This window comes from Semicossyphus pulcher, unplaced genomic scaffold (genome assembly GCF_022749685.1).
Source record: "Semicossyphus pulcher isolate SPU_LCO1_2020_fin unplaced genomic scaffold, fSemPul1.0.p SCAF_7, whole genome shotgun sequence".
NCBI lineage: Eukaryota > Metazoa > Chordata > Actinopteri > Labriformes > Labridae > Semicossyphus > Semicossyphus pulcher.
The window spans coordinates 20,742,631-20,766,456 of NW_027211748.1; the positions used below are offsets into that span (position 1 = coordinate 20,742,631).

General features: G+C 41.2%; 1 protein-coding gene across 2 annotated transcripts; it reads left to right on the forward strand.

Annotated features, from left to right (window-relative positions):
- Positions 1 to 1,745: 1,745 nt before the first annotated feature.
- LOC138611471 (phospholipid phosphatase 3-like) lies at positions 1,746 to 17,927 on the forward strand. 2 transcript variants are annotated; one of them, XM_069684613.1, is made up of 6 exons: positions 1,746 to 2,080; positions 7,586 to 7,740; positions 13,787 to 14,067; positions 14,158 to 14,215; positions 14,357 to 14,533; positions 15,421 to 17,927. In XM_069684613.1, the coding sequence occupies exons 1-6, from the start codon at positions 1,942 to 1,944 to the stop codon at positions 15,547 to 15,549; spliced, it is 939 nt and encodes a 312-aa protein (XP_069540714.1). In that variant the 5' UTR covers positions 1,746 to 1,941; the 3' UTR covers positions 15,550 to 17,927. The 2 variants fall into 2 exon arrangements, with proteins under 2 accessions (XP_069540714.1, XP_069540715.1); XM_069684614.1 differs by lacking the exon at positions 7,586 to 7,740 and adding an exon at positions 9,263 to 9,420.
- The last annotated feature ends 5,899 nt before the right edge of the window (positions 17,928 to 23,826 follow it).

The following is a 23,826-nucleotide window of genomic DNA, read 5'->3' on the forward strand; positions in this document are numbered from 1 at the left end:
TAGTGAAGCAGCGACCCCTACGAAGTAAAATATTGTCTTATCCATAACAACCATTATAATCTTATTAGGTCCATTATTGTTGTTAGTTATATTAAAGTGTTTTCTCAAATTAAAACCTTTTTTCATTTTGTCTTGTCTACCCCTTGCAAAGTGCTGAGCCACAGAGTAAGTTGATGTTTTTTCCGTGTCTCCATTGTTGTCACCACTTACATCACTCTCACTGATAATGGTGGCGCTAAGAGAAGGGTACTTAAGCATCTCTTTGAGAACACTACAGTCAGAACACCGCTTGGCGTCTTGCCTGTAATGGCAAATACCTCATTGGGTACACTTATCTGATCCCTGTTACCTGCAGACATGTTTCAGGACAGATTGCACCCACAGTTCACTGCTTGTCTCCATCCAGACTTCTTGTGTGCCGTTGAGGAGCCTCCGTATCCGTAAGTGTCAACAGTTTCCTTCTAATCAGCAAGAGACGCTTGGCTGTGTTTGATCTTTATTTATAACTGCAGCAGAGGACTCATAGATTATAGCAAAGAAACACACAGAGCACTTCAGGTTCTTTGGCATATCTTGAACTGTGATGTCTCTTTGTGTTTTGTATGACAGTGAACAGGAGGTAGACTTCACAGAGCTGCAACTCCTTCCTCCCCCGCCACTGTACGCTGACACCTTCTAATCACCTTATTATAAATGAAGCGGGTAATGTAGGTGTGAAAACTTTTTGGGATAATGTATCATGACTAATATCTTTACGGAGACAAGTTTGCCATGTAATTGAAACTGTTTTTTTTTACTCTGCAGTTGGGAAAAGAAACCATCATGAATAGAGCAGCTGGTGTGTTTGTATTATAATTCATATTTTTGTTGTACATTTTCACAGTGTTTTTCACTTTCACTTTTGTCTGATGTTATTGTTACTGACGCACAAATTAAATCATTGCACTTTATCTAAAATAAATGTTACTGACATAAAGTTGCCTACTATTCACTTGTAGCAGCTTCTATTTAAGGATTTGTTTGTGAATGTTATCTGCTATTTGATTCTTTGTTTCTATGTTTAATCTAATAAATATTTGTCATTAATTTATGCTTCTTGTTACTTATCGGTTTCTTCTTCCTCCTAATTTAAAACAATGCTAGAACAACAATAATGCATACATAGCATCTCCTGCAGACCTGCAAAATGCTTAGTAATCCACTACTGGGATACATTGTTTAAAGTTATACAATCCCTGTCTAATTCAACACAATGACACTTAACTTTTTACATTGTCAAAGTAGCTTAAATTGCACTAAATGTTGCTGCTTTAAATTTCATTGCACTTCCCAGGGTTTAAATTTGTCACTGTGTACAGTATTTTGGATGGATAAAAAATCTCTGACAAATGTTCATTTTTAGAAGGTTTTCCAATGAGAGTAGACTGTTGACCAATTTAAAACATCTGTAAAGAGAAAATATTAGTACTTAATCAAAGGAAACGGACCCTAAACTACACGCTCTTATCCCTGAATCATGTAGGCTGCCCTTGCCTTGTGAAATCCCCCCGTTTACAGCTGTATTGCATAGTGAGCATCCTACAGCACCCAGAGGTGAGTGTGGGGATAATCCTGTGTGAAGGAGCTGGCATATGGCATTAATTGAAAGGGGAGTGGCTGGAGGAGTGGCTTTCTTGGAAGGCAGTCATAGGACTCCCACTACCCCGAGGAAAGGAGTAAGGGATGGTTAGAAGTTAGAAGAAAGCGAGATTGTTAGGAAGTAGTAGTAACACTTTGAAAGAGCGTATTATCTCAGAGTAACAGTACAGACCTGCATGACTACTCCTCTTTAGGAATTATTTAGCCCCTTGAAGTAGACAGTAAATAAAGTAAACGCAGCACTGTGATAGTTAGTAAGAAGGTTTTCATTCACTTTGATTTGAACCACACAACACGTTTTAAATGCAACGCTGTTTGATTTATGAGAAAAGTATGGCAGCCGAGACGAGGAACGGCGGGAGCACACTGAACAACAATAACTGCAAAGACCACAGCCGGAGAAAGTTACTGGTCGGAGTTGATCTCTTCTGCTTGTTTTTAGGTAAGAATCCCTTTGTATGTGAAAGTCTTTACTAATAACGTGTGACACAACTACTTCGAGTTTTTAACCAGTGAATGCACCATCCGCCAGCTCCACACTGCCCAGACATTAACTGACAGGACAGACTTCTGTTGCCTACTTTTTCTTATTTAAGTTTTTGCTTTATTTTACGTGGACGAAGGTCGTGCGTACCGATGTTCTGCACGCGAGTATAGGCTAGTTGTCAAGGGAACGCACTCTCAGAATGTTGCGGTTTACCCGGCTCGACATGTCGAACCAACTCGAACAACTCCATCCGACAAACACAGAGTGTCGGCGCACACTGACCCAATAGTTGGTGTTGGTTGGAGTTGGTCGGTGTTTGTCTGGGCAGTTATTATCGTTTATCCGACGTCTTAAAATAGCTTTTATTTATTATTCATTGTAGTTCATTTGTAATATTTAACCACTATATTATATATTAACTAAAAGCTAACGCCACTTGTATTCAAACTACTGCACTGCTTATGGGTTAAGCTAGCTAAATGTTAGTAAAAAATGAATTCAATTTAATTGAAACCATTAAAATACTAAAATGTAGGCCTAGCTAAAATGCTCTAAACGTTTTAGCTTCCCACAGCATTACAAGCTGGATTACTGAGCCACAATTCCATTAGCAACTGTAGCCTACACATTTAGCTGTAACGGCTATAAAGCTACATATTTTCCAAATAATTACATTAACTCAGCAAGTGGAAGTTAGCCCCACCAAAATAAAAAAGTGCTGGCAAAGAGGAAACTAATAAATTGCTCCTGGAGGAATATGTACTTCTTTGGTCTCCACCCACACCTGTACTGTAGCTCTGCCTGCTTTGACTCCTCATTATATTTTCCAGAAAGGCTCACATTCCCAACCAGCAGGAATTCCCTTGATCTTAACATCTGGCATAAATATATATATGAGTGTGTGTGGAGTAATTAAGGGACGTGGTGAAAAGGTCAGACCTGAGTGCGTTTGCATGTTCATCACAGCTCCTCTGATGTTTGCAGCTGCAGACATTGGGTTAACGTTGTTAGTGTGGGTAAAACTTTTTTTTACACGTTTGAACCCAAAACGCCTACAAAGAGTTTTCCCATCTTTGAAATTTGACCAGTGACTAAATTCACTAATTTATTTTATTCTCTTATATTGCAAAGTGTTCGTAATTTGCTGTTTTGTGCAACATAAGTGTAAGAACATGATTGCAGACAGCGAAGCAGGGTTCAACACAAAAATACAACTGTTGCAATAGCATGGGAAAAGGCACCAGCTATTGTTTTAGCAATTCAATGAAAGATTTACAGTGTAAACAATCTTTTTCTGACAAGCTGTTTTTAGTTAAGTCTAGTTTTTGTCTCAATGGAGGGTGAATTCCCATGATTTTCTTTGTATGTGTGCTTCCCACATAGAAACTTGTCAGCAAACCAGCAGTGTTTTTTACTGGCCTAAGATGTGGTGTAACACGAGCAACCACAAGGAGGAAATGGAGGGCTAGTACTTGTAAACACCACTCCTCCATTCTCAAACACTGATTGCAGCTCTCCGATTACAGCATCCAGAGTTATGTTTCTCTGTTATCCCAGCAGCCCATCGATGCCAGGAAAGACAACATTAGCCATGACACTAGAGGAGAAATTCCCCTAATTTTAGAGCCAATTAAAACTGAATCTATACAAATAAGTTAGAGAAAAGAAGAGAGCTGTAATTTGTTTGTTTATTATTTGTTTGAAGCTCTTGTGAGGTGATCGGGTTCAGTTTACATTAAGCCTAAGTAGGTGACTTTCATGTTGTAAAGTTAATCGTCTTATAATGTTCCTATGTGTTTTTTCCTAGGTTCAGCACTAGGTCAAAGGTGGTTAATCAGTTATTTTGAATTTTTGTGAACACGGGCCACCTTTTTTCATGTTGAAGCTGTGTGGACAGTGGGATTTAAATAGTCAGTTCACCCCCCCAAAAATGTTGGTATTACTAGTTTTATTAAATACTTGTGATTTTCATGTTTAAAGCTCTTTTGAGGAGTTTTTATCTGGTTATGAGACAGACTGAAATTAATTCTGATTACTCTATATGAGCTACAAAAACAAACCAGACCATCAACGACAAGATTGATTATTTCTATATAGTTATTTTTAATGCCTGAAACCCCTGGCGGGGGGTAGCTGTCAGATGAAGCGATTAACTGCATGCTGCCTTTGTTTACATTTTCCAGGGCAGAAATTTAAAGTGAGCGATACATGTTAAAGAGAGCAGGATGAGATTTTTTTTGTTAAAACTTAAGCATGTACAGGACAAAATCAGCAGAGATAAGAGGTACAGCTTTGTCCACAGGGGGCGCCAAAATCCATACAAACCGAAAGTTCCTCACAGGAACTTTAAGTAGTCTCAAATAATTCAAAACCTCAGCAAACAATGCATGAAATGAAAACATTAACATTTCTATAGTTTGTTCCAACTGACCCATTCAAAACACAAACTTGATCTCAAATAAATATGCTTAAGTGAAAACAGTTGAAGTGTGAACTGTGATTTACAGTTAGTTTAAATGGGATACAATGTCAGTTAAAGTTTGTCAGTACTGAATGAAGTTTGAATTCTATGACGGTTAAAATGGCACTGAGACATAATGAAAAGTTCTGCTTTTTCAAATGCTTTCATTCAAATAATTTCCTGTACATTTACTCCCAGGAAGTACTGAATTTTGTCTGTATGTTTGTGTTTAAATTGTATACATGCTATGTGCATGTGTGTCACATATGTGTATGTTATGCATGGGCTTTATCTGTGACGTTGTTGCATATGATTTATTTATGTTTGTATGTACATACATGTGTTGGTAATGCTTATGTTATGTAACTATAACTGTTTGTGTGTGTGTGTTTAGGGGCTAGGAGTATACAAAGGTAACAGATATGTAAACTGAAAACTGCCTTGTGTTTAAAACTTTCTCTTCCTTTAGAAATCTGAGTAATAATTTAAGTGAGAAAACCAGAGGAGAAGCAGCAGTTATAGCCATTAGAAATTCAGTGCAAAAGCACTAATTCAACCCAAGCAGGCACACCCGGTTTACCCTCCACCGTGGAACTATGAACTAAGTTTTGCAGCAGGCCAGAGCGGCTGACAGACAGGGTTCAGGTTGTGTGGGGGGTGCTAAGAGTAATAACAACTGCATCTGTGTATACACCACAACTACCTCAGACGTGTATACGTTTCTATGCCAGACACTGAGAGATCCCTGCAAGTGGAAAAAGTGCGTCTGTTTGTTTTAATAGTCACACTTGGTGTTTTGGCGAAAGCCTCTAAAATATGGTGGGGGATTTAATTCAGCATGAGGCTTATATGTTGATTCCAGTTTCCACAGACTGCAGCTACGTGGAAACGCCAGCTCTGAACTGGGGGAAAGGCAACCGGGCAGAGTATAGGAAATTCCAACAAGTGTTTTAATGATGAGTTTTCTCTTTTATTTTACTGTCAGGCAGTAATGTGCTGACAAAGTCATCATCATTTACAGTGTTTGCTTATTTGCAGTTATGGTTCCCTGGTTGATTGTTAAGCAAACTGCTGCAGGGCGAAAGTGAATAGACGCACCTGAAGATGACATTAGGAACTGAAAACTCAGGGGAAAAATCTTTTTTGTTTGTTTTTGTTGTCTTTGAGTTAATGGTGAGCTAATGCAAAACCCACGCCTGCTGACTGGTGTTGTTGTTGGCCTGACTGACCCACCTCCCCCTTCTCCTCCTCCTCACCCCCTGCTTGTAAGAAGCGGGAAAAGAGGAAGAGGGTAGGAGGGGAAAATCCTAACATTCTGTGCCCAATGCTGATGCTGCAACGTTTAGACGGATGGTAGGGGTCAAAGGACTGAGGGTGAAAAAAAAACCTGCTGAATGTCTTGAAAATAGGTCCTGACTGTGTCTTGTTGGGGTTTTATTTATTTACTTTACAAGCAGCTGTTCATTCGTGTCGATACTTTATTTCTTCTATCCGTTTGCCACCTCCGTCACTCTACTTCTGCCTAGATTTAGACATAAAATATGGTAAATCTTTTCATTTTCAGAGGTCAGGAGGACTCTGGGGATAACGTCTTTCCCATCCAGTACTTTACTTTCAGCCAATTTGTTGTTGTTTGGGCGGTCACTGTTTTGGGAAGGCCTGTGCGGTTCTGTTCATGGCCAGGCTAAGCTAACAAAAGAGATCAGACATTCAGGATTTATTGCGCTTTAAAGTACTGTATATTTTTACAGTTACAGACATACCACCCTGCCCTTTCTCTCGCCACCAGACCTGCTTTGGCTCTGATCAGATTGTAGCTCCGTCCTGGTATTTGTTTGAAGAGCGAGAATGAGAAGCAGAAAGTTAATAACGCGAGCCCTGCTGAATGCGGAGGGAAACCTTGCGTCCTGGAGTTCCCATCGGGCAGCAGAGCCGTGTCTGTAACCTGAGCTAAACCCAGCTGGACCTTCAAAGGCCAGCGTCAGCTGTGTGTGTGTGGACGTCTGGATTCAGAGGGGGGTTGAGGGGATCAGCAAGTGAAGCATGTGTTGACATTTGGTTTGAGAAATCATGCCCCCACCCCACCACAAACTTCCCTCCTTCAGCAGCTCTCGCAGCACTGACCTCTGCACCCCGGTGCTTTTTGGCTTTTCAGACAGAGGAAGAGAGCGCGTGAGAGGGAGACCACTGATGTTTGCTTTCCTTTGTATCAGCAGATCGCAGATTTTATTCAAAGGGTGACTTGAAAGCGCCATCATCAGTTAAACGCCTCTTTGAAGTGACTTTGAAAGTGTTTTCCAAAGTCTGTCAGAGATTTGAGGACTCTCCTGGGTACCACGTCCACACTCAAATTTCAAAGTCCTCCCTTGAAGCCTTTGGTAAATGGGGGAAACTAAGCTGTCCTTTTTGGCTTGCATCTGAGTAACACCCACTCTATGTTTGTTGTCAGGAGATAAATAAGATCTTTTTGCCACTTTAAGTGGCGAAAGACACTAAATTGATCAGATGCAGACACCCCCTGCAGGCATCTTAAAGTGGGCCTTTTTAAGTGCACTTGAAAGCCTCTGCAGACAGGAAGGAAAGCTCTGATAGTGTTTCTTTCTCATCAGTTAGCAGTTATGCTCTCTCTTAAAAACATGCCACATCCAACCCTTTTAGCGTTAACTCAGCCTGTTCCAGCTCAGCTGATGTTATTCTGAGAATAAAAGGATCATTTAAGTCTGAACAATGAAGTAGCTTTGATTTTGTTGGCAGTATTTTCTACAAATTGTAATGTTTATTTTGCCTTATTTTCTCATGACAGCATCAGTGTCGGTTTGAAAATACAACTTGAATTCATGTCTGCAGGGAGCTTTTAAGCTGTTTGTACGCCTGTCTGAGATTTCTGTCTGTCTTTGTGTGCTTTGTCTCTTCTGTTCATGATGTCTATTGATGCAGCGTTCCACTGTTTTGCTTCAAAGATCTGTCTGACCTTTGCTCGTGTGTGCCCAACCATACAGTGTTGCTTGTTGGCGTGTTTTTGCACAAATCTCCCTTCCCGCCTTACCAGAGAGGATTCTTCTGCAATGACAACAGCATCAAGCTGACCTATAAGGGCAGCACGGTGTCCAACACGGTGCTCACAGCCGTGGGCGTCACCGTGCCCGTGGTCTCAGTAAGTCCTGTTGTGGTACTGCAAGAGAACCAGAGAGCATGATGGGGACACACTCTATTCATCCAGGGGTTGGCATGTGACACCTCAAAAGTGACACCTCAAAAGACATGATTGGTTAGACAGACTCTGTGGTTTGCACGTTGTACCTCATTAGGTGCAAATTATGTATGCTGTACATTAGTACAAAGCATTTTCCAGAGCGACTGTATGTTATTATAAGCTTTCAGATTGATTTCATAACCTAAAGCCAAGGCAGCCATTGCTCTCCATTTATTTCACTGCAAAATGTGTTAACTGTAACGGTAATTTAGTCCTTTTATTTTAGGGGAAGATGCAACTGACAATTATTTGTCACATTTTTATAATCTGGTGTTACAAAATAGTGGAAAATGCTCCTCAGTTAAGCTCTTATGTCAAAACAATTTGCTGGTTCAAGCTAATTTTCATTTTACTAATACTTATCACTTTTTTTAGAGCTTTCTGCCGCATATTATCCTCTTCATCAGCCGAGTTTACTCGATTGTTGTGGAGGTTTTACACCCTCAATTTTAACACCTTTGGGTTTTAGGAGTTGTTTCACTTTTTGTTACAAATAAGAATAGGACATTTTAAGCTTTACATTTTAAGCTTTTTGGAAGCGTATTGCATTCACTTCACAAAATCTGCCCTGTTTTTCTGAATTGACGAGTTAATTATCTCAGAATTATGAGAAACGTTTTCATTAAAAAAAATGATATACCTCAAAGTCCTGCAATTATCGACTTTATGAAAGCAAGCCAAGCATGTCCCGCCTGTTGAGTTTAATGCTCTTTTATTTTGGTTTGGGGTTGAGACACTGGGAGATACTCGTGTCTTTAAGTAATATAGATGGTATTAGTCAGGCTGATCAGCAGCAGCAAACTTGGTGTGTGCACGTGAGAGCCTCTCGCAGGGTTTTGAAGTACATGTTTATCGTTAATTCTAAAAAACAGAGCCTTCTTTTTTCATGAAAACTTTTCTCGTAATTCTGAGATTATTCACTTGTTCATTTGGAAAAACAGAGCAGTTTTTGCAATACTTTTTTACAAAAACATTCATTCACATTCAGTATTTTATACTTCAGTATCTCCATTTCATTGTCAATCTGTAGTAAAATTAAGGGAGGCCAAAGGCAGCCTGAAAAAAGAACAAAACATTGTGCTTTGGAAAATGGCTATCAGGAATGTAAAGCATACATAATTTGTAGTCCAAAAGGTGAAAAATACTAAAATCACAGGTATTGACCTTACAAATTTTCAGCTCAAAGACCCCACTTATGCTGAAAATTGAACAAAGCTAGATCCATTATTTTTTGATTAGTCCCAGATAACAACCTCAGGTGAATTGAGCCAGTCCCAGATGTTCCCTGGTTACCTCTTGCTCGTACCTGCGACCTCTGTAATTTGCGTATCATTAACCCCGCACCTCCATCTCTCTCTCTCCCTCACCCATCCCCACCACCCTTCTTTCCCTCTGTGCCGCTCACTGCTTCTTCACACTATAGCCGGCCTGCCTTTCTTGGTCATTGAGACCAGCGCTGTTGAGCCTTACCGTAGAGGGTTTTACTGCGACGATGAGTCCATCAAGTACCCGGCCAAAAATGGAGACACCATTAGCGACGGTGTGCTTAGCGCTGCTGGCATTCTTATCACCATCCTGTCTGTAAGTCACCTCACTCTGATCACTAATGTCATCATCACGTCTTTTGTTTCAGCAGGCTTCACTGTTACTAGCAGCACTCACTGACACCTTAATCCAGATGTTGTCCAACAATTGTCAATAATAGAGATTTAAAAATGATGGATCGACAACATTTTCAACAGGTGTTCATCTGATTCTACAACCAAACCACACGCATTACCACTGCACTCACTTCAGGGAAACACACTTGTGCGCACTCCATCAGAGGGCTTTATCTGACAGTTGGCTCAATGAGGGTATAAACTGAGATTATCCCACATGATTACTGATTCAACACCTCTCCACACCTGTGCTCTGGTTCGCTTCATTCAACACATTCTAGATAAAAAAGCAGTCAACAACATTTGTTCAAGGCTTATCTCTGGGTGCCTAAGATTACTCAGTTGATTAGGACACTTGAGCAGGTTGAGTAGAGGAGGGTTGCTGCAATTTCCTGGGAGAAAACAGTGAAGATGTATCCAAAATCTGTCCGATAAACTATCACACTGTAATTCATTTTTCTTCATTCGGCACTGCTCCGAGGTTTAAGCGTTCCACTTTGATTCATCTCAGTCCAAAGCATTTTTCTGGTTCTTCAGCTCTCTTGTTAAAAATATTAACATTAGTACAGTGTCTCAAAAATCCAATGTAGATACTGACACACAGCTTTGTTATGCTGTTGTGGCCAGTGTAGGACAATATGTAAAACTGTTAGTCTTGGTAGAAGTAAATGGTAAATGGACTGTACTTATGTAGCGCTTTTCTAGTCTTGGCGACCACTCAAAGCTGCTTGTACACTATGTCACATTCAACCATTCACACACACATTGGTACACTGATGGCAGAGGCTGCCACCTAAACTGCCCAACTGTCAATCAGTTATAACACTTATACCCATTGGCTATGCCACCGGGAGCAATTTGGGGTTCATTTTGGGTGTCTTGCCCAAGGACACTTCGACATGTAGACTTAGGGAGCTGGGGATCAAACCTCCAACGTTCCGATTGAAAGACGACCGACTCTACCACTGAGCCACAGCCGCCTAGAAGTGTACTTAGCATTTCTAACAATGGAAAACCCAACCGTACATCCTGATCAATACCCAAACCCAGCCTGATCAACACCTAAAAAGGAAAAACCGCTGGTTTCTTTAAACACCAGCTGGTACAACTTGGACATATCTTCAGTGATGAACCCAGGGTCATAGGGTGTTTCGGGTCTTTGATCATCAAACACCCTCACCTGGGCGACACAGCCTGGGGTGATCAGTCCCCGGCTTGTGTTCAGGTCGCCATGATTCGCCCCTCCTGATCCACAGCCACCTTGAAGCTTCTTCTGCGACTTCTGTGATGCTCCTGGTGGCTCTTCTCTCCTGCAAACCTCTGATCCCCAGGAGAGTCCGATGCAGTTTCTGCAGTTGTCAACCAGATTAGATCTTTGGCCCTCTTGCGCTCGTGGACCTCCTCCACCCGGTCTTCCCAGGGGACAGTGAGTTCCATCATAACAACCTGCTTGGACGAAGTCTATTACGTTAGGGCCAGATCTGGTGTCCTTGCAATGTGGTCCGGGAACAGCTGTTTCCCTAGGTTGGCCCTCAGCTGCCAGTCACAAGCTGCTACTAACAGCCCAGTTGAGGCCCTGTGTGCCACCTGAGGTCTTTCTCCCGATCTGATAAAGGCGATGTGAGAAGCTGCAACTTGCTGTGCTGGATACTCGTGCAGATGGTCTCAGCTAAACAATTCTTATACGAAAAGCGACTATCAATGTCTCAACAGGTAACACATTAGCTACAACTCTAAAAATGACACGTGATAGGTGACACGTTAGCAATGGGCTAGAAAAACAGACTCATCTTTGACATGTAATAAGCAGCAGACACACTTTAAAATACCCTCGAGTTGCTCTATGCGGTTACTGCCAAAGCATTTGTAGTTGTCGCCCAGCAGACCCACAGGGAGAAGGTGCCTTGCCTCCTGGCATGCATTCTCCATCATCGCTCCGTGGAGCCAGTCGTGACCTCCCCTTGGAGAGCAGACTACTACATGGGCTTCGGGCCACAAGGGTTTTCATGGTGAGAAGAGTTCTGGCCCTGTGTAATTATGGTTGACGCAATGGTTGTTGGGTTAAATACTGTAATTGGTGGGGTGGAATTGTGGTCAAGGCACCAAACAAGAAGGCTTTGCCAGATATCTCATTTTCCTCTAGCAAAACGTGACTTTACAATCTACCCCCCCCAGCGTTCTGGCCAACCTTTGCGTTTTCTGAACCAGAAAACACCAACATTCGGTCATGCAGGGCTTCATTTCCCACTGAATATACCTGAGAAACACAAGAGGCCACATCGGGTATGATTTATGTTGATCTTCTTTCTAAAGAAATGAAAACAGCGGGGTGTCACTTTGGAAATACAAGATGTTTGACATGAGCTGCAAATCCTGCCCCAGTGATTATCTCTTGAGGTTTTAGGGTAACAGCTTCACATCCTACAACGCCAACTCATTTATTCATTCACACAGTTAAATCTTACACACAAGGGAGAACCAGATGTGTTTTCTCCCACTTCCCTGTTTCCCAGGAAAGCAGCTGGGCTTTATCGAGCTGGCTCCAAAGGCCTGGATGGTGGAAACAACACACTCTATCGGCTTGTTAAATCTCCTGAAAGGCTATCCCTCAGCCCAGAGTGTTTCTCAGAATGAGACTTATTTCTGCGCCCCTCGAAAGAATGTCTGATGAAACTGAGATACTAACATGAAAACAGCCAGACATCCCTTGTGAAATGGGAGCCGTTTCAGAGAGACAGCCAGAGCGCTGAAAAACAAACGTGCCCCCGACGTGCGCCTGGTGGAGTCTGGCCACCAAAATCAGACACGTCGCCTAGCTCAGCGTTTCTGCTGATTAGAACCAGCGGTGCCTCCCCCGCTCCCTCCCACTCTTCATTCCTTCTCTCACCTTCCTCGTTCTCCTCCACTTTTCTTATCTTGTTACTCCTTCTTTTTCACATACTCCTTTTCTCTTTCTCTCCTCCTTATTATCACTCCACTTTCTCTTTGCGATCCCCCCACACTTTTGTCCTGATTCATCTACCACACTTTCATTTGTGTGCTAGCTGGAAGACAACAGGGGATGAGGGGGGTTGGGAAGGCGTTTTTTGAGCTTGAACAGCTGTTGTGAGTTATGGCCGTCCACCTCCCCCTAAGTGCGCCTTACACGTCAATCGTCGGTTTTAGACTGTGGTTTATTTACATACGTACAGAAAACTATACATCTCGGACAGTTTGAGCCGCCTCCCACGTCGTCTCACTGTTTTCTCTCAGAAGAGGAATCGCACAGGTAAACACATTTAGCCTGAGCTGCCCTTTTCATACGACTTCAGGGGAAATCACTGAATTCTAATTTAGCTTTCATAATTTCAAAAAGTCAGAATTCTCTTTAACCCATTCTCAAATGTCCAGACCTTCATGAACTACACACTTTGATGTACAGTCCACAAGCTTTGGTGAGAGCTTGAGGCCTTTTACATACACATTCATTAATTCTGCAGACTTAATAACAATGTTCTAATGGTTAAAACCTGTGATGGCAGAGGATGTCTAAATCAGTGGTTCTCAACTGGTCTCGCCTCAGGACCCACCACCACCTCCTTCATGACAGATCGCAACACATGTCAGATTTTTTCAACCACTCAAATATATTCAATGTAAAATGGTGCAGTTTGGACCTGAGACAGAATGAAACATCACAGTATGTCAGCACCACAGAAGACAACAGTATAATAGTCAGCTGAAATGGTGGCAGTGCATAAGGGGAAAATACACCCTTTACTTAAATATGCTAAACACTGCAACATAAATGCAACCACTGTAGGGCTCATCAAGTTTCAAGAATGTAACTGTAGCTGAGATTACCCAATCAGTGAGTACATGGAGTGTAACTAAACTACAGTACTACTGCACGCACGTCAAAGGAAACCTATGTCCTTCAAAATAAAAGCGCAGCATCGACTTTTTGCCACACCCAAGCCAGCTGAGTACCACGGGTCTAAATGATGATAAAAGGCCTTATGAGGACATGTTGATTGAGTGATTATTATGCTAAGATATTTGGCAAACAAAACAGTATTAAATTATGAGTATCACACTTTACCGGCCAACAATTTGTATGTCCAAGAAACATAATTTAAAAGGGTTGTCCAATTCCTCATGAAGTATTTTGGCTCCTCTGCACTCACACATTTTCACTTAGCACCCATGAGATGTAAATTTAAGTGCTAAGGAATTAGGGTGGACACTATGGCTGGGACTCAAAATAATGACATTCACTGACGTTACCATCTCTTCTGTCCCTTCAGATCATCATTGGGGAGAGCTACAGGATCTACTATCTGAACGAGGGATCCAAGTCCTTCATAGGGAACCCCTACATTTCTGCTCTCTACAAGCAGGTGGGCGTGTTCATCTTCGGCTGTGCCATCAGCCAGTCCTTCACTGACATCGCCAAGGTGTCAGTGGGCCGCATGCGCCCTCACTTTCTCGATGTGTGCAAACCTGATTTCTCCACTATCAACTGCTCCCTGGGATATATCACTGACTACCAGTGTCAGGGGCCTGAGAGCAAAGTTCAGGAGGCCAGGTAAGTGCCAGATATAGCGACAAAATCTGATGCGTTTCATGTGACATTGTAAGCTGTGCTGTAATGCTGATTGTCCTCTTTTGTTTCCAGGAAGTCTTTCTTTTCTGGACATGCATCTTTCTCCATGTACACCATGCTCTACTTGGTGGTGAGTTATTAAATAGTTTTAGCATACACACATATTTTGTCGTGCAGTGTATGAATACACAACATATTGAAGACGAATATTCCATCCAGCATACTAAAGAGTTTGTTCCTATTTCAACTCACGATTCTGTCTCTTTTACAGTTTTACTTGCAGTCGCGTTTCACTTGGCATGGAGCTCGCCTGCTGCGCCCTCTGACCCAGTTCACCCTCATCATGATGTCCTTCTACACTGGCCTGTCCCGCGTGTCTGATCACAAGCACCACCCCACTGATGTCCTGGCCGGTTTTGTACAGGGAGCCCTGGTGGCCTACTGCATAGTAAGTGCTACTTTTATTTTGAATTATTGCAAGCTTTTATACATTCGATCGCATTCAATTTAAGTGGTCTAACCCATACATTAATTTCATTAAACCTCAGCAGTGTCTTCAAATTAACAAGATGAAAAAAGTAGAAAGACAGGAGGGTGCATTACACGTTACACATAAAGCAGTCAACAAAAATGTACAATAATTAACAATATGTGAAGAAATTCAGGCACAAATTATTTTTGCGTCTGAAAATGTTTCGAATGCAACAGTGGTTTTGAATGTACGCTTTGTAATTTGTGAAGACATGATAGGATCATTTTTAATACATAGCCTTAAGTTACAGTCAGATTACAGTTTTTTAAACAATGCCCGATGTAGATAAGAGTACCAAAATGATGTTTAGATTTGTCCCTATTAAGTTTATAAAGTTTATTAAAAAAACAGTTCACGTCCCCTATCTCAGGTGTTTAGTTTAATACAATTGGCTCCAGTAAGATTTAAAATGAAATGGAGATTGCTTTATGTATTATATTGTAAATAAGCTGCTCGAAAATTGAAAAGGACCTAATACAGAACCTTGAGGAACTCCATAATCTGTCTGAAAAAGAAAGGTGAAATTACCTTGGACAGTAGAAAACTGTCTGAAAAGGGGTAGAACCATCCGAAGTAAGTTTAATGTTAATTTCATGCATTATCCACACCAACCATTAAAGTAGTGCACTTAAGTAGTAAAAAGGTGCACGGAACCACCCAAACAATAGTTCAAGCATTTTTTTATTACGTTTGTTTGATTTGTAAAACTACCTATTGTTGTTATGCTCGGTAGGTTGATTCTGATTTTGCATGAGCACTTTGCAAGGATGATTTTCAATGTTTTTTTTCCATTCTTTCCACAGGTATTCTTTGTGTCAGATTTGTTCAAGCCCAAAGGTAGACGTTCTACCTTATTGCCCACCCCAGTGAAGAAAGATCTTGTTCCTCCGGCAGACATCAGAGAGCGGAGCAACCATCTCATCATAGCATAGAGAAGACTGCAAACTGACTGTACATAACCTGACCTGTGCCATTTAAATCACTGCTACAGCCACTGGTCAATACTGGATAAAACAAAGTCCAACAATCTGGATCATGCAGACAAATATGGAGTCTTGAACATCTCAGAGGAAGAGCAGAGGCAACAGAAACCAGTCGAGCAAGGTTTGCTTTCTCCATGGAAACTTTCATCTTTTCCTGGTGTGTCATCGGACATTTTAATGTGGAAAAAGAAAAAAGGACCCGGAATATTTGTTCCTCTTATGTAATGAAGATTACTGGAGATTCTCCTCTGGCAAGACCTTTCCGTGGACTGAAGTCTGAAATCAAACAAAACCGAGAAACGGCAGCTGTAAACAAAGCTGTGTGTGGCTTTTGTGCCTTCTTCCCTCAGCTGCATCCAGCGCAGGAGCTATACTAGTTTAGATAAAAACAAAACATGACGAAAAAACGAATTCCTTGACTCCATGAAGGATGTTGTTTTTGTTTGGTTTTATTACAAACATAAGCATTGTATTTTGTGTGATTTATAGCACTACTTTAGCCAAACTCAGTACTGTTTGTCACCACTTGAATGACCTGAAGTGAAGCTTTGAAAAGCTTTGTAAGACTTTGTGAGCTTTTATTATGTCCATAATGATGTCGTGTTCCTTAGAAGGCGCACATAAGTTACAGTAGGTGGAAAGTACAGTGAGAGCAGAGCGTATGTGTTGGATGTGGGCCTCTTTCTGCTGGCTAGGACGAGCCCCTACTGAGCCATTTAATGAAATGACTGTCTGTTATATGAACCAGACGGGCGCTCACAAGTGTTAGGTCAGAGTGTGTGTCTGTGTGTGTGTGTGTTCCTTTCGTATGCTTGTGGGTATGTCTGTGCGTTTGGGTGAGGCCTTTCTGTGAGCTTGCCAGTGTGTATTAATGTCATGTCTATATATTTCAGTGTTTATAGCCTACAAGTGTGCCTCTCTACAGCCAGAGATCAGGCACCTGCTCCAACAGACACATGTAACCAGAGACAGCAACACTGTGGAAACAAAGCATCACATTAATACATGTACTTAACTGTTACTAATCATAGTCCTGATTCACGTCACTGTGATAAACTGTATGCTACACAGGCATATACTTATACATATACTCAAAATAAAGGAACTCGTAGAGCAGTTGGAAGCTTACATTAGCTTTTCAGTATCAAAGCACAGTTTAGCTTTACAATAAACTTTATTCTGGCACATTATAGCTGCTTAATATCACAGTAAGTTAGATACAGTATTACAATAGGGCTGGAAATGAGGCTCTGCATATAATAGATGAAAATAATAACATTGAATTTTAAAGAGATAATGATGCTAATATCCCAGCTAGCAGGGAACGTTCCCAGAACATTGTCTAACAGTCCCTACAAGTTCTAATTACGTTTGAAAGAAAACGTTTTAATCTAATATTTAAAGAACATTTTAAGGATCTTCATCATTTCACATAAAGTTCTTGTAACGTTAAAACTTAAACTAAGACAAAACGTTTTAACTGCAATATTCTGAAGTTATTTTCAGGATGTTTTTGAGGCCTGGGATGTCAGAATGCCTTTTATAAAACATTTGCTCAATGTTACATAAAAACAAAGGTAGAACATGCTCACTGCAACATGCTCAGGATGTTTTCAGGATGTTAGTACGGCCTCAACTATCAGAACGAGATTTAAAAAACTTTCCTGAAATGTGAACATTCTCACTGCAACTTTCTAAAAAAGGTTTTCAGAGAACGTTCTCCTACGATTAAAAGGAACATTCTGGGAAACAAATAAAAACTTCCCGCTCAAAACATTACCAGAACATCGCACGTAACATTCTCAGAACAAAACATTTCTAGCTGGGATGTTCGCTTGATGTTAAAGCAAAGAAATAATAAAGACCTAAAACCACTGACTTTAAGATTCATCCTAACTCAGTTTAAAGTCACAGAGACAAACTTATAGGGAAACTAGTTTTTTTACTTCATACACGCCTTAAAGTAAAGTGTCTATAGACAGCATCAGAGAATTCTGCATGCATGCATACATTGTACAATGCTGTATTGTGTATATAAACATATGTTATGGAGAAATGCCCACTATGACTTGTGTCGACACCTGTGTAAATGTAAATCATGCTGCTTTAGAGAGGCAAAGCTTGGAAGATGTCTCCAGTAAAGTTGACAACTTGTGAATATTAAGTTTTATAAGAAAAAAAACAAAGATTTCAAAGCAGATAGCTTCAGTACATTTTTATTAAAAAAATACTTTTACATATTTTTGTAATGTCGTGTGAAATTTTGTACAATGAAACTGTAAGACGTATCGAAGATTACATGTCTTTAATAAAGCACAAAAGATCGAGAGCAGCGTGCTGTGATGTTTGTTTCCCTCTTTGTGTCATTCATGAATAAGAATCTTTGAATTTTTGTACTATTTTCAGCAGCTGGCCAACTTTGCGTGTGATGGAGGGATCTGGGCGTGGGGCAATGGTAGACTTCCATGCTCGGCTTCCTGTGGGGAAATAGTGTACATTCCAGGCTTTAACCCCTCTCCCCAATGGCTCCCTGGAATAATATAGACTCCACACAGAAGGTATGCCAGAGTGGCCGAGCACATGCACATATGAGAATACTTAGAAGCTGTATAATTAGGCTGTAGTGCCTTGTATTATCCTTATAGGCCACTTAGTCTCCACACAAAACCTGAATAAACCATATATATATTTAGAGCATCTGCAGGTTGTACAGTGTAACTCAAAGTCGTTGTATGTGCCAGCGGAGCACGAGCTGGGTCAGTGTGTTCACATGGTATCCTAAGCTGATTGATTTCACTTTGGATCAGGCACATTGCCCAGCAGATTAGAGTTGATTAGTTTATTAAGCTGTAAAATGTGTTTAGTTTTTAATGACCACGCCAGGGCTGATACTATTGTGTAGCAGCTGTCTTGTGTTATGACTACGTCTAAATTACTGTTTTCAGAGTCTCAACCGGGCACAAGACTACACCCTGAGTGTCTGGTTTAGGTTTTTTTTTCCAACACTATCGTCATGGCTTCTTTTAAAGTCTGTTCACCACCTCCAAACTGAAACTGAAATATCTACTAAATCTACTACAACTATTGGATAACCATAAAATTAATTAATGGTCCTCACAGGTTAAAGGGCCAGTTTGCCGATTTTCAACCTCAGTTCTATCATGCTATTATGGGGAGCTAATGCCATTATGGCAGGGAAAAAATGCAATTTGGCTCTGTGTCTTTGGAGGATGCGATCCGCTTCTCCAATGGGCCCTGGAAAACCTCCATCAGATTATGTAAAACGCGTCCTTTTTGCGGAGGTCAGGGAGCTCGCTAAACTACACTTCCTCAATCCAGGACGCCCGCCTCCGATGTCGTGTCTGAAATATCTGAACAATCATTGGATAGATCGCCATAAAATACATTCATGGTCCTCGCAGGATAAAGCCAACTGACTTTGGTGATGGCCAGGCTTTTCTTCGAGTATATTATTTTTGTTTTTTAAGCAATATTGTTGAAGAATATTGAATTTATTGCCTCAACATTACAAATATCAATGCATTGTCCCCAGTGGATGAACCTTAACTACTTTAATCGTCTGATTACAAGTGTTGTGACGTTTGCGAACGATCCGATTCTTTTGAACAGCTCTTTAGTGCGAATGACATGACAGCCATTCTTTTTATAGCTGTGCCCAAATTTCACTGCCTGCCCTAGATCCACTCCTCTTCACGCTGAAGTAATTTAGTGCTGCTAAGCCCAGTCCACACATGCAAATTGAATTTATATTGGTTGGATGTCTAATCTAATCCAAATCTTACCCTAGCATTATCCTAGTGATTATTTCGCAGATAAACCTATTAGCCTCCGCCCCCCTGGAAAAAAAAGAAAAAAAGAACGATGAACGGCTCTCAGAAAGGAACAGAGCCATAAGATCCAGTTCCCTTCATAGAGCTGTAATTCCCAACACCACTGATTACTCTTCTAGAGCCACCAGCAGACCAAAGTTTGAATTTATCCCGTGAAATATTTAAATATCTATTACGGCAGTTGGCACAGATTTTTGCGAACATATTTATGGTCCCCTGATCAGTTTTGCAGTTTTGTTATCAGTGAAATTGTTAGCATGTCAAGACAACACAAAACTACATCCAACAGAGTGTGTGCTCGGTGTTAGGCCATGCTAATGTTACGGCTCTAGGTATTTAATTGTCAGTTCACCACTTTCCTCCAAACCGAACAATTTTTAGACTGGTTGCCATAAAATTAATTCATGGTCCTATCAGGTTAAAGCCGTTTATTGCCTGGAATTTACAGATATCCATGCATTGTCCCCAGTGGAAGAACCACCTTCTAGAAAATTCTAGAGATCTTCTCCTCTGACCATATACTGTATTTTAACAGCCACCTTGACATTTGCAGTTTGAGTGATAGAGCTACTGGTCCATGAGCGACGCACTGTTTTGTAGCAGCTTCCTTGTGTTGTTATTATCTCTTCATGACTTCCTGCAGCTTCTTAATTGGGTACAAAACTTCACCCTACAGGGTGTACTTTCCTTTTTGGTAGATATTAGGCTTTTTAACCATATGCCAACTTATTACAGTTTTCTATCTCCCACTCTCTCCACCTCCATCGCTTCTTTTTAAACCAAACATGGCAGCACATTGGATCCAAGTGATCAATGTAACGTCTCTGCTACCAAACATGGCAGCACATGTAATCCTGTGAGTGTTGCTCCCTCTGCTGAGCAAATGTCCATGAACAGTTCCAATAGCTTGACATAATGTTTATCCTTGTGAACCAGTCCTGACCCGCTCCATTAACCCATCAGTGGTGCGAGATTTTCTCAGAGATATCTTCTGCTGTAATTGAAAGTGATAGAGACTACATGCTGGGTATATTTTTAGTAGTCACCACACCAACACATGGCACAGATCTATGTTTTTTTTCCTGTTTTTCAGCTGGACCCATTTTTCTTGTTGGGTTTCAAAGAGGCTTTCTTGACCAGCAGCGCTTAGCATTCTAATAATGGAATCCTTTTCATGTGGTGTGCAGAAAAAAACTGTTGTTGTGTTTTCCCCACCGCAGTTTAACCCCTATTACTTGTGAAGTAATTACCCAGTGTGATTTACAAATTCCTCTCATGAACTCTGTCGCACTGTTGTGGTTGTTCTAAAGGGATGACTGTTTCTCTTTCTTGTTTACCCCCTATACACACACACACACACACACACACACACACAATCAAACCAACATCTCATGCGCCAAGATTGTCGTCACTTACAACTGTAATCACTTAAATGACTAAACTGGTGTATTTTCCCATCAAACAAACACAATAGACGGCTCACGCCGTCTTTGATGTGCATCTCTGGGTTGACTTTTTACAATCTGAGGGCTGTTATTGGCGGCTCTGTTGTGGTTTGTTCTAGCTACTTAGGAAAAACATCCATAATCGCTTTGCAGTTTTTGTCAAATCTCACCCTACTTAAAATAATTTAGAAGCAAATGAAAGAATCCGACCCTGATCGCTCTCCTGGACAGGCTGTTCTTCAGAAAGTTTGGCCCGTCTGCTCCTTCAGTCAACTTGAAGCATGTCATACAGTCTGACGCCACATGACATTATTGGCAGTCGTTGCCGAGGTCATTTGTTGTCTCCCTGACAGATGGAGGGATGCTGAGAGGAAGCGGCACACCCTCCAAATGCCCTGCCTGATAAGTGACCTCATTACGGCTCCACTGGGCATGTTTTTCTTATTCACAGAACACCATGATGATGGCTGGCTCCCCAGGAGACCTCGGCTTTTGAACCATGCCAAGCTCTCGGACTTTCGCAGAGTTTTTCTTTACTCGGCTCTTGGCACACAATCAGTTTCCAGGACTGTAATTACCCGCCTGAAACACTTAGATATACACAGAAAAGCACCACATCTTTAATCCCTCTACACTAGTTGTTCAAAAGGACATTCGTGGAGGGGACTGAAACAAAAGCAAGGCGAAGACAGCAGGCCTGCAAAGTGTTATGTAAGTCTCCTTTATCTGCCCCTCACTCATCCACACACAATACACGCAAACGCCCCTCATAAAAATCTACTCTAAAACATAATGTTGGCCATAATATGTTGTGTCCGTGCCCAGGAGGCCTTTTTCTTGGAGGACTTTAAGTTACAGCGCTACAGCTGTAACTAATTCTCTCTCTGTCTCTCTTTTTTTCCTCCTCTTTCTCCATTCGTCCTCCCCTGTGTCTGGAGAATGTAAACATTAAGAGGGAGGCCAATTCTCTGCCATCACAACCTATCATACAGCTGATATGGAGACAGGGCTACACTGACCGGGCCTCTGCGCCAGAAACGGTCTAATGTACACACAGGGTAAAGTTTGTGATTATGGTTTGGATTGTAACAACCCAACATTTTACTCATAGTTTAACCCTTTCCTGGTGGTTTTCCAGCTCAACATGTAAGTTTCAGCCATCCATCTCATGTGGGACGACCGTTGAAGTGTTTGCCACGGTACCACACCATGGATGAAGAGTTGGCCATCAAAGCCATTCCTTCTTTATGGCGTCTTTCACTGCTGGCGACAGAGACTGAGGATGATGATGTCAGCCGGTCCATTAATTTGTCACAAACACTTTGCTCAATTCTGGGAAACAATTACTGCTATGAGCTTTGTTCTGGTCTTTTATGGTCTTCAAGGCATCATTCTTAATAACTGCTCTGACATTTTGTCTGTTGCCAACACTGGCCAAGATCAGGTAATTTTTCCTTGATTGACTGTTTCAATAAATGGCATCCAAAAAAATAATTGCTGGATAGTGTGTTTGAACCCTAGAGAATTAAGGATGACTAAAATTACAGGATTGCCAAGAAAATGTATTGCTGGCCAGACTTTATTTTGGCAACTGTGTGTTCCTAAGAGACAAAGGTATGAGCGGGTTGTCTTCTTGCCTTTCCTTTTGGGTCAGTCTTACATCACAGGTTCCTCTTGCATACAAGATACTCTCTACGTTTATCACAATTCTGATAACCATGAAATTTGTTCCAACGAAACTTGCTCTCCAAAGAAGGATCCCTTCAAAATGTGGTTTTGTAGTGACATCCTGCCCATTTTTATCTTCCTCATCAATGGCAGCTTCACCCCAAATAACCATTTTTTATTCCATGACAAGGTATCCAGAAAAACTATTGCTACATTAAAAAAAAAAACATTCTTTAGGCATTTGTGAACCTCGGAGGACAACGAATGTCCAAGATTTCAGGGTAAGAGAACATTTACTTTGCAAATTGCCAAGTAATATAATATTCATGCTCTCCAGAGAGTGAACCACTATTTCCATTATGGCCTGACCATTAGTTTTCCTCTTTTACAAAATGCCAGATGACTTTATTTTTTGTCCTCAGAGGTTAGCACTAATTTTATGAATGAGGTTATTCAGTGGCTATGGGCAATCTCTTTTTGCTTGTAGGACACTGTAGCTGTGTCCCAATTCAGAGGCTGCATCCTTCGAAGGATGTTTTGACGACCAGCTGCGCGTCGAAGCCTGTCCCATTTCGAAGGCTCCTTCAGATGTGGCGACTTATGCGTCTTTCTTTTTCCGGGCCACGAAGGAGCCAACGGGTGCGACCTTCGCGGCCCAACGTATCCCTAGATTGATTGCGCACCAATTCAAACAAGCTGGCGGACTCTTAAGTGGCAGAGGAAAACAGTTTTAATTGTAACAGTTTTTGGTTTCAACTCAATTGTATCGCTAGCAAGAGAAATGTTAACAAAACAAAATGGGCCTTGAAACACATTATCTATATATATATTATATATATATAATAATAGGTCAAGTTACGTGACAATAGTTATGACAGTTTGTTTGCCAGTTAGCTACCTGTTGCTAGGTGATAGTAGCGGCGTTTGGTGACACAAGGTTATGGGCAAGAACAGCTGGTGACACAAACAGGCAATCCTCCGTAGACCCATTTCAGTTCAGCCTTAGTGTCTACACAGACTACGAATGAATCATCCTTAGACCGCGTCCTTCCAAGGATGCAGCCCCTGAATTGAGACACAGCTTGTGTCAGGGGTTATATTGACATCTGTTGGACACAATCATGTCAACCAGGGGAAGATCACTTGTAAATGTGGTAATCCCACAAGGACAATAGTGTTCTCCCTTTGATTCAGGGCTTTAAGAATAACAAATGTGGGATTGTTTCGTTGGTTTTATTTAAATACTATTGAGCGTACAAATG